At 42.9% G+C, this 10,841-nt stretch overlaps 1 protein-coding gene across 2 annotated transcripts; it reads right to left on the reverse strand.

Annotated features, from left to right (window-relative positions):
- Positions 1 to 2,619: 2,619 nt before the first annotated feature.
- On the reverse strand, positions 2,620 to 10,236 carry LOC311040439 (tubulin alpha chain-like; the record flags this gene model as incomplete). Of its 2 annotated transcripts, XM_084050728.1 has the most annotated exons (4): positions 2,620 to 3,846; positions 4,495 to 4,643; positions 6,122 to 6,344; positions 10,181 to 10,236. In XM_084050728.1, 4 exons carry the CDS (start codon positions 10,181 to 10,183, stop codon positions 2,866 to 2,868), a joined length of 1,356 nt encoding a protein of 451 aa, XP_083906854.1. In that variant the 3' UTR covers positions 2,620 to 2,865. The 2 variants fall into 2 exon arrangements, with proteins under 2 accessions (XP_083906854.1, XP_083906853.1); XM_084050727.1 differs by lacking the exon at positions 10,181 to 10,236 and having other exon boundaries at positions 6,122 to 6,350.
- Between the last annotated feature and the right edge of the window lie 605 nt (positions 10,237 to 10,841).

Raw genomic sequence — 10,841 nt, forward strand, 5'->3', positions numbered from 1 at the left:
CTTAATTTAGCCAGGATTAGGGCTGAATCGGTTCCTCAAAAGCTGAATTAGCTTGAAGATTAGTTTAGCTAGTTCACCCGGGCTAAGTTTAGCCATGAGCCGATTCCTCAAAAGAGAATTGAAGCAATCCTACCTTAGTTACCATGGCAATTTAGCTGTGAAGTTAGCCTGGTCAGGAGCAGGCTAACAGCCAAGCTTACTTAATCCAGTGCCTTGTTCTTCAAGTTTTTCCACAGTTAATTCAACACATGTGTTTGAATATGGACTCATTTTAATGACCTTGCATTCAAATAAAATGAAATAAATACAATCAGATATAATCAAATTAATTATATTACTGAAATAGTGTGTGACCATGAATCATAATTGTTTCACAATGACTCATGGGATGTCATTGTCACTCTGTTAACACTAGTTCATATTGTTGTTAGATGTTTGATAATATATAACAGATTTTTTTTTTCACTGAATGTAAGTCAATGAGGAGCATATTTTAAATGATCAATTTCTAGTCAATGGAGAAATTATTTTTTATTTCTTGTCCACCTTTGGAGTTACATCATGATGGCAAGGTAACTACACAACCCAAACCTCTACCAAAGTGGTCTTGCAAATGTGGGGCTATTGAGTGTCTCGCCCCCCCCCCCCCCCCCCGTCCCCGTCCCCCGTCCCCCCGTCCCCCCCCCGTCCCCCTGTCCCCCTGTCCCCCGCTCATCCCGTCGCGGCCCCCAGTCGCGGTCAACCCCCCGCGGCGTCCCGTCCCGTGCGTCCCGTTGCCGTCCCGTACCGTCGCGCGCGCACACACACACACACACACACACACACACACACACACACACACACACACACACACACACACACACACACACACACACACACACACTCTGTGTGTGCTTGCAATACCTTGCCACGCTTTCTCCCTGGATCTATTTATTGCGGTCGCGTTTCTCGCTTATAATACATTTTAGATTTTACTTCCTTGTATGATTTCATGAGCTGCTGCAATGCTGCTGTTCAGCCACAGAGAGGAACGCCGCTCTGGTTTTGGACTCCATGATTGGTCAAGTTCAAGGATTCTGCTATCGACTTTCATGGTCTTTTATAGAAATACGTGAAGCCTGGCTTCATTATCCTGACTGGACATAGCCTGGCTTGACAAGGCCTAGCTCGACAAAGTCGCTCCTTTTCAGCCTGGCTTTGCTTCGAGGAACGGAATAAACGAGGCTTATATGGACCCGACTTTGTCAAGTCTGGATTTGGCTTAAGTCCAGGCTTAGTTTATTCACCTTTTGAGGAACAGGCCCCAGATAGTAATCATTGCTACAGTGTTTGTTCAGTAACAGAGTCTCCCAATCTCGCAAATAGAGAAAATACATTTTCAGCCAATCAGGAGAGAGGACCCATTTATCAGCTTCACATTTTATCTTCCAGCTCCAATTTTGTCTGCTCATTTCTTTGTCATCACTTCCAATTTCACTTGTTTGTCCTGCATCCTGGTATGAGCATCTTTTGATTTGATAGAATTGCTATCAGAAATATATATATATATATATATATATATATATATATATATATATATATATATATATATATATATATATATATATATATATATATATATATATATATATATATATTACTCTGCTGTCCGGCAGAAGCCAGCTTACTCTAAGTCAAGATATACATTTTTCAGGAAATGACAAATACAAAAAATGGAGTTAAGAACAGCTAAATGGACCTCTAAGCTCACAATGAGGTTGGAGGTCAAAAGGGGGTGGAGCCTGGAGTCAGCAAAACCAGCTAACTCCACCCTCCTTTGGTGGAGTTAGCTGGTTTTGCAGAAAGCTTGAGGATCCAATGGAGTTAGCTGGTTTTGTCAGAAGCGCTTTTTGGCATTGGTTCAATATCTTTTTAAACAAAACACAGACGTAAAGGGCGTTCAATAGCACTGATTTATGGTGGAAAAATGCAAAAGCGGAAAAATGGAGTTAGCTGGTTCCTGCCGGACAGCAACGAATATATGTATATATATATATATATATATATATATATATATAGTTTTTATTTTAAAAGATTTATTTTTGGGCTTTTATGTCTTTATTGATAGGACAGTACACTGTCAGGAAATGGGGAGAGAGAGATGGGGTGTGACACGCAGCAAAAGTCGTCGGGATCGGGACTCGAACCCGTGACACGCTGCCAGGCCGGCCGCATTGCAGCCGGGTGCATTTCTCCTTTCCGACATGTCGCCTTTCCGACGTTGACTAACCCTATACCTAACCCTAACCCTAACCTTAACCGCACGCGGAAGCCACTAGTCGGAGTGGTGAGATGTCGGAATGGAAGGAGCACCCCATTGCAGCCTAGGTGCCCAGGCTACAATATACATATTTCACAAAACAAAATCACTTAGCGGGGGAATTACATGAACTTGTCCTAATGGCACCCATTCCAACAACTCCTTGCTAATGATAGAACATTAATCACTTGATTCTACACAGAAGAACATTAATCACTTGATTCTACACAGAAGAACATTAATCACTTGATTCTACACAGATTCTGTGGATTGATTGCTGATTCTACAACAGTAACCCAGTGAAAACACAAGTCGGATAATTGCTTGAAGTACTTTTCTTTATTAAAAGGGTGGGGGCAGGAATGTGCTTCTTAATAAAACATGTCCGATCCATTAACATTTTTGGGGGGTGTTTAGCCTTGTGCTATTGAATTGAACATCATAACACAATGTATTGGGGAAAAAACGGCAAAATGAAGACAACACATGTCAAACTGGGATAATAACGATGACCTTGAAGAACTTGGATATCATGTGCACCGTCTTGGAGCAAACAACAAGTACTTCTAGTACTCCTCGCCTTCCTCCTCCTCTCCCTCTCCGACACTGTCGGTGCCCACCTCTTCGTAATCCTTCTCCAGGGCGGCCATGTCCTCTCTGGCCTCAGAGAACTCCCCCTCCTCCATGCCCTCGCCAACGTACCAGTGGACGAAGGCCCTCTTGGCGTACATGAGGTCAAACTTGTGGTCCAGGCGGGCCCAGGCCTCGGCGATGGCCGTGGTGTTGCTCAGCATGCACACGGCCCTCTGCACCTTGGCCAGGTCTCCTCCGGGAACCACGGTGGGCGGCTGGTAGTTGATGCCCACCTTGAAGCCCGTGGGACACCAGTCCACGAACTGGATCGTGCGCTTGGTCTTGATGGTGGCGATGGCCGAGTTGACGTCCTTGGGCACGACGTCGCCTCGGTACAGCAGACAGCAGGCCATGTACTTGCCGTGGCGAGGGTCACACTTCACCATCTGGTTGGCCGGCTCGAAGCAGGCGTTGGTGATGTCGGCCACGGAGAGCTGCTCGTGGTAGGCCTTCTCGGCGGAGATAACCGGGGCGTAGGTGGCCAGAGGGAAGTGGATACGAGGGTACGGCACCAGGTTGGTCTGGAACTCTGTGAGGTCCACGTTCAAAGCGCCGTCAAAGCGAAGAGAAGCAGTGATAGAGGACACAATCTGACCAATCAGCCTGTTGAGGTTGGTGTACGAGGGGCGCTCAATGTCCAGGTTCCTGCGGCAGATGTCGTAGATGGCCTCGTTGTCCACCATGAAGGCACAGTCAGAGTGTTCCAGGGTGGTGTGCGTGGTCAGGATGGAGTTGTAGGGCTCCACCACGGCCGTGGACACCTGGGGTGCAGGATAAACGGCAAACTCCAGCTTGGATTTCTTCCCGTAGTCGACGGAGAGGCGCTCCATCAGCAGGGAGGTGAACCCGGAGCCGGTTCCTCCACCAAAGGAGTGGAAGATGAGGAAACCTTGGAGCCCAGTGCACTGGTCCGCCTAAACGAAGAACAAAGAGTTGATCAAGCTCTGGCCTTCCCCTGTAACACCAGTCTCCACATGTTCTACATGTCACAACATCACTAGTATTGTTTTTGTAATTCATGTGTGCACAATGCCAGGCGATGACCATATTACTACATCAACCCATTGAGGCCTGAGGTTCCGATTCTGCAAAATGTATTCTAAATTCTGAACGGTTTTCTGAAAAACGTATGTTTATATATCAGTGGTTTTCAAACTTTTTCATGTCAAGGACCCAAAATGATATGAATTTGGCCGCGGACCCCCATCTCAAAATATTTTGTTCCAGGGACCCCCAGAAGGAAAGATTTGAGTTAATGTTCGCTTTAAAATAATATATATAATATATAATATATAATATATAATATAATATATATTCAAAGATTTGCACACATTTTCACGATTTTTCAAAAATAGTAAATCTACAAGCTCGTAGCGCGGCAATCGGGAGGCAAACCCGCGACGCGCTGTCAGGTTTCATTGAGCCTAGGTGACTGGACCGGTACGCCAGCGATCCAGGCCTACTGTTGCCTAGTTAACAGACGTACACAGACACCCAGGAAAAACACAACACACACTAACACACAGAGCAGGCCATACAGTATGTCAATTGGCATGGCTTACCAGCTTACGAGTCCTGTCCAGAACCATGTCAATGATCTCCTTGCCGATGGTGTAGTGACCACGGGCGTAGTTGTTGGCCGCGTCCTCCTTGCCAGTGATCAGCTGCTCAGGGTGGAACAGCTGGCGGTAGGTACCTGAACGGACCTCGTCTGTGGGACGACATGGACGCATGTTTCTTTTAGTCTGTGCATCGTTCGCTCGAGGCAATGTGGCAGTCTTGCAAGCTTACAACGTGTGACGCGTTGTAAGCTTGTGGATCTGCTATTTTTATATTTGAAAATGTATGAACACTTTTAAAGGGCAAGACCACTTTGGTAGAGGTTTGGGTTTTGTATTTACCTTGCCATGATGTAACTCCAAAGGTGGACATGAAATCAAAAATAATTGCTCCATTGATTAGAAATTGATAATTCAAAATATGCTCCTCATTGACTTACATTGTACGCTGAAACAGCTCTCAAAGTCACTATTTTAGCACGTAAACGAACACAATCAAAGCTAATTCAGACAATATAGAACATCACCAAACCCAGTACTGTTTATTTTTTTAATAAAAATGTCAACTTCCTGCTGATTTTACTATTTGAAGATCCGGATCCACGGATCCAGTCCGGGTTTTCTTCTTAATAGAAATAGCAATATCAATGGGAAGTTAACATTTTAATTTAAAAAACAAACAGTACTGGGTTTGGTGATGTTCTATATTGTCTGAATCAACTTTGTTTGTGTTCGTTTATGTGCTAAAAGAGTGACTTTGAGAGCTGTTTTACCGTACAATGTAAGTCAATGAGGAGCATATTTTGAATTATCAATTTCTAATCAATGGAGCAATTATTTTTGATTTCTTGTCCACCTTTGGAGTTACATCATGGCAAGGTAACACAACCCAAACCTCTACCAAAGTGCTCTTGCCCTTTAAACACGGAAACGATTGTGACAAAATAACTGCGATTATCTCACATGAACACGATCAGGCGATTATGTAATAATTGTGGCAGGCCTTAGATCATACATGGGCAACTGGCGGCCCGGGGGCCACATGCGGCCCCCACCTTCACCTAATGCAGCCCGCAGGTTAATATCGGAATACTGATATATTATTGATTTCATCTATTACAATTCCAAACAAACATGACCCGCTTTAATTATCTCAGTCTATATTAGTAGCTTAATGACTAGTATTACAATTCAAGTGTCTTTTTTATGTCCAATGTATTTGTATTTAAGTTCATAAAGTTAACATAAGTATAACTAAATGCATTTAAAATTAAATAAAATTGTTACTTTTCAGGATTCCAATTCAAAAATAGCAACAAAAAGAAATCTGGATTCCAATTCAAAAACAGCAAAAGATCTACAAGCTCAAAACGCGTCGCACTGTGACGCGTTTTGAGCTTGTAGATCGGCTATTTTTGCTACTTTTGTGTGACATAGAATTAATTTACGAAAAAAAGTTAAAATACGGAGATAAGAGGCGTCTGCCCGAAATGTGGCCCTCTGGAGTGAGTGTGGAAATATAGTGGCCCTCTCCATCATCAAAGTTGCATCACCCCCCTGCCTTAGAATCAACCTGTAACAGAAATATCTGCCTGGTGAAAAAGCGGCTTTCCTTTTGACCTCTTCTTACCTATGACTGTTGGCTCCAGGTCTACAAACACAGCCCTGGGAACGTGCTTCCCCGCGCCGGTCTCGCTGAAGAAGGTGTTGAAGGAGTCGTCTCCTCCGCCCCTGGTCTTGTCACTGGGCATCTGACCGTCGGGCTGGATGCCGTGCTCCAGACAATAGAGCTCCCAGCATGCATTGCCCATCTGGGTTCCGGCCTGGCCCACATGCATTGAAATACACTCACGCTGCATAAGGGGGAGAAATTAAGAGCATGTTATTGTCTCAATAAATATTGTCCCTGTGTGCCTCGTTATTATGAAGGCTCAGTGGTTCTCAACCAGTGGTCCGGGGACCACCAGTGGTTCTTGAGGGGGTTCCAGGTGGTCCTCAGCTAAATGATGGAGAGTTGGTAACACAATGGACCCTTAGAGATCTTTAACTCTTGAGAGCGTAAAATGAAACCAAATTATGTTAAACATCTGCATTACTTAATGTGCAAGAAGTCTACACAATTAGAGAATGTAGAAGAATTGTTACGTTGTTCAACGTGTGCATGTTTTCTCTCCTAATGGTACCAACATCAACACAGCATGGATGGAATTGTGGACAAAATCTTATCCAATAACAACATATTCAAAGTTTTGGGTCTGAGTGAGAGTCTACCATTTAAATGGTGGTCCTGTGGCTCAAATGGCGAATAAATAATGGACCTTGATATGAAAAGGGTTGAAAACCACTATGTAGGCTACTCATAAACATGAAAAGAACACGTCTAGTTTACAGATATGCTCTGCAGTCGTGCAAGAGGAACCAAGTTTGCACTTGATGACCCAGATCGGGTTTTTAAAATATTCCTCACAGCCTGACTTCAATTTCACTTCAAGACGTTGCGTCCGCCTGGCCCATTTTTAAACAAAGCAAGCAGCAAAATAGTTCCATTAGAATAAAAGGCCACAAAACAAAAATGCTACATCAATATCATGATTTGAGACTAGAATTGTCAGGGATTTTGGACATCGTCGTAATATGACCTCAAGTGTCATCTTTTCCTGGCTTTAACCCTTTAAGCCTGGAACGCATCTGTGTCACTTTAGATTTCTTTGGCTATTCAAAAATAGCAGATTTACAAGCTCATAGCGCGGCACCGAGTGCCGCGCTATGAGCTTGTAGATCTGCTATTTTTGAAAAATCCTGTTTTTTTTTTTGTTCAGAAAACATTTTTAAGAATCGCCTCAGGTCTTAATGGGTTAAAGACTGCACTACAGTAAAAAGTTACTAATTACCGGATTATTCTAGCTCAACCGTTGCAAATTTTCTCTTTAGGCATTACTGATTATTGTAGCAAAAATCTCATTGTGTAAATATTTTGCAGAAGCAGCAATAGTCATCCCCACAATACAGAATTTGAGGTAGTACGTCAAAAATTATGTTTTATTTGATCGTCCATATTGCCCAGCCCAACTATGATCTTGAATGTAGCGTAAAACCTCACAAATGTCCCAAAAAAATGTGATTATGAACATAAAGAGTGAACATGTGAAATGCAGTCACGTATAACTCAAACAAAAGACTGTATTAATCCATTTACAACATGTTAAACCTTTCCCCATCTAAAAAGCCATAATGACGTTTTACTTCACAAGTACCACGTCTATCATCATTTTATTTCTTTGACCAGTATATGTGTCATATAATCCCATTACGGGATGGGCCACTGAGTGCCGCATGACACAGATGAAATATTTATTCGCCACGTATCCACTTGCGTATCTTAAAAGGGACTAAAGGAAACATAGACCGCCGTTGTAATTGCATATATATTAGGTCATGTTTAATTCAGGCCACGGGGAGGGACTCATCTGCCAGTCAAATACATGATGCAGGCTGAGTCACCTTGCAGAATTTCCCTGCAGCAGCCGGTGTGGTGTTATCAGCCCGACCCCATCCTCATCCCCATCCCCATACCCACGCCCATCCCCATCCCCTCCCCCACAAAATGGACACAGTAGGCTATATAGGCTGTGTCAGCGGATCATGGAAACCTTGTGCTACAAAGAAAAGCCACTCCCTAGTATCTGCCCTACCCCCCACTGCTGATCGGTGTTGCCATGTCTGCTTATTGTCAGCGACTATGGGCTTGTTTTTTCTGTAAAGCTGCTTGTAAATTATTGCAGGTTGTTGGGCATGTTTCTAATAGTTGCTTATTTTGGGCTTGTTTTCCTAATGTTGTTTAAACCAGGGGTTCTCATTAAACATTTTCATGTCATGGACCCCCAAATGAATAATATGCATTTGTCCGTGGAACCCCCATCTGAAAATATTTTCAGCCAGGGACCGCCATACAAGATTTGCGCTGCAATATTTTGTTGGGGAAATAGCCGATGAATATAGGTTTGAAGTGCTTATGTAGCCTATAGTCGCTTCTTTTGGTCTCGTTTTCATAGACCTGGACGCTTGTTTCTTTAGCAAAAGCTGGCAACACTGATAGCTGGCAACACAGATGCTGATAGCATCATCATTCTGACACTTTGGTAGAGGTTTGGGCTGTGCATTTACCTTGCTTTGTTGTAACTCCAAATATTGGTGGTGAGATACATTTAAAATAGTTGCTTCGTAGTTAATACACCCCTATTGACTTGTACTGGTGAATACACACCGGACCCAGCACTATAGTGAATAGCCGATAGCCGATCTACAAGCCGGATGCGACACGTTGTGAGCTTGTAGATCTGCTATTTTCACTACTTGAAAATATGCAATTTCAGAAAAAAATGAATTTCTTTAAAGATTTTTTTTTTTCCCTGAAAGATTTCGATAGATTTTTGTGTAATACAGACAGTATTACACATACACACAGGTTGTGTATTCTGCCAGTGTGTTTGTGTTCTAAACCTACACACAATATGCCATCTGTGTTTACAGTACACAACAAAGTGCTGGTGTGGTGGTGGTGTGTATTCACACACAGACAGCTGGTGACTGTGTGTATCATTTTGCTGATGGCAAGGTCAGACTTGAGTCTCCCTGTTTTTATTTGTCTTTTTTTATTTGTAAAACGTTTACTTATATTCCCATATACTGATGTTAATCGTATCTGTACTCTTACCTGCTTTTCCCCCCCCAAATGCTATAGAGACAGCCAGCCCCCCCCCCACCACCCACCAACAAAGGTCCATGTATCCATCATAGTGCGTGTGCGTGTGCGTGTGTGTGCGTGTGTGCGGCATCACGTTGCGCCTCTCCTCCAGACAGTTCGTGTAACGTTACATTAACACCCGCATTGATTTTTCCCTCCACTTACATGCATCACCGCACCGCAAGGACACACGTTTTAAATGAACGCAAAAACCTGATTAAAAAAATGCCTAGATGTTTCACAAACATTCTTTTATGTTACTACAGATAAGTAGTACAGTAGTACAGTAGTAGGCCTACAGTAGCCTACATGTAGTAATGTGCTCAGACCATGTGGCTCTCAAGGCCATCCTCCAGCCTCTGCAGAGGGATGAAGACCATTTTATCTGGCTATTCAAAAATAGCAGATATACATACTAGATCAGAGCTTGTAGATCTGCTATTTTTTGAAAAATTGTGAAAAATGTGCAAATCATTGAATATATATAATCTTTGTAAAATATGTTGTTCCAGGGACCCCCAGAAGCAAAGATTTGAGTTACAAATGTTCTCTTTTCAAAAATGTATATATTCAAAGATTTGCACACATTTTCACAATAAAAAAAAAAAAACAGAAAAAAAAGCAGATGCACTGCTATGAGCTTGTAGATCTGCTATTTTTTAAATAGCCAAAGAAATCTAAAAAATGACAAGAGATGCGTTCCCGGATTGAATGGGTTAAGTTAGAATAACAAAAAAAAACATTATTCCTATTCAAGAATATAGCCTATGCTGCTATAATAGGCCTGATTCTAACTGAAATCGTCCAGGCATCACCTTTTAACGACCGTTATAGTCAAACTAAAACATCCCTACACCACATTTTAGACTTCTAAAACACAGCAGGGCTAAACGTCCCTTAATTCTTGTTTCTATGGAAATAGGATTTAATTTGCTTAACACTCACCATTTTTGAACAGGTTGTTATGCTTCCCTTCTTGCCGACGTTGAGGATTCGGTGAATGAAGGCTGAATGAGGCTGAGGCGCTCCGAGCAGCCTTTATATACACGGGACTCTCTATTTCCCCGGTGTTTCGACCAGGTGGGCGTGGTTTTGAGGTTTAGGTTTATAGGCATAGTTTTTGTGAGGTTAAATTTAGGGTTTAGGGCAGGGGTCTTCAACAGGGGGTCCGGGACCCCTAGGGGGTCCTCAGAGTTAGCCTACTACAGGGGGTCCACCAAATCTTTGTGTGATATAATATTTTTGTCCTTAACTCGAACCAGCATCCCTATTCTGAAGAGAACTTTGGCCAAAAATGGCAGATCTACAAACTCACAACGCCTCGCGCTGCGAGGCGTTGTGAGCTTGTAGATCTGCTATTTTTGGCAAAGAGGTATAGGTGAAGAGGTAAAAAAGAGCAGACCAAGTAAACAAAAAAAGTTTAATCTGAAATTACATTTTATACAATATAGAGGGGGTCCCTGCATGCTTCATCTGTCTCTCAACTAGGGGGTCCTTGCCTTGGGCTGAAAACGTTGAAAACCCCTGGTTTAGGGCATAGTTTTTGTGAGGTTAAAAGCCAAGGTTAGGGTTAGGGTTCGGGATTAGGCGTAAACCACGCCCACCT

Source organism: Gymnoscopelus microlampas (genome assembly GCF_963454915.1).
Source record: "Gymnoscopelus microlampas genome assembly, chromosome: 24".
NCBI classification, from domain to species: Eukaryota; Metazoa; Chordata; class Actinopteri; order Myctophiformes; family Myctophidae; genus Gymnoscopelus; species Gymnoscopelus microlampas.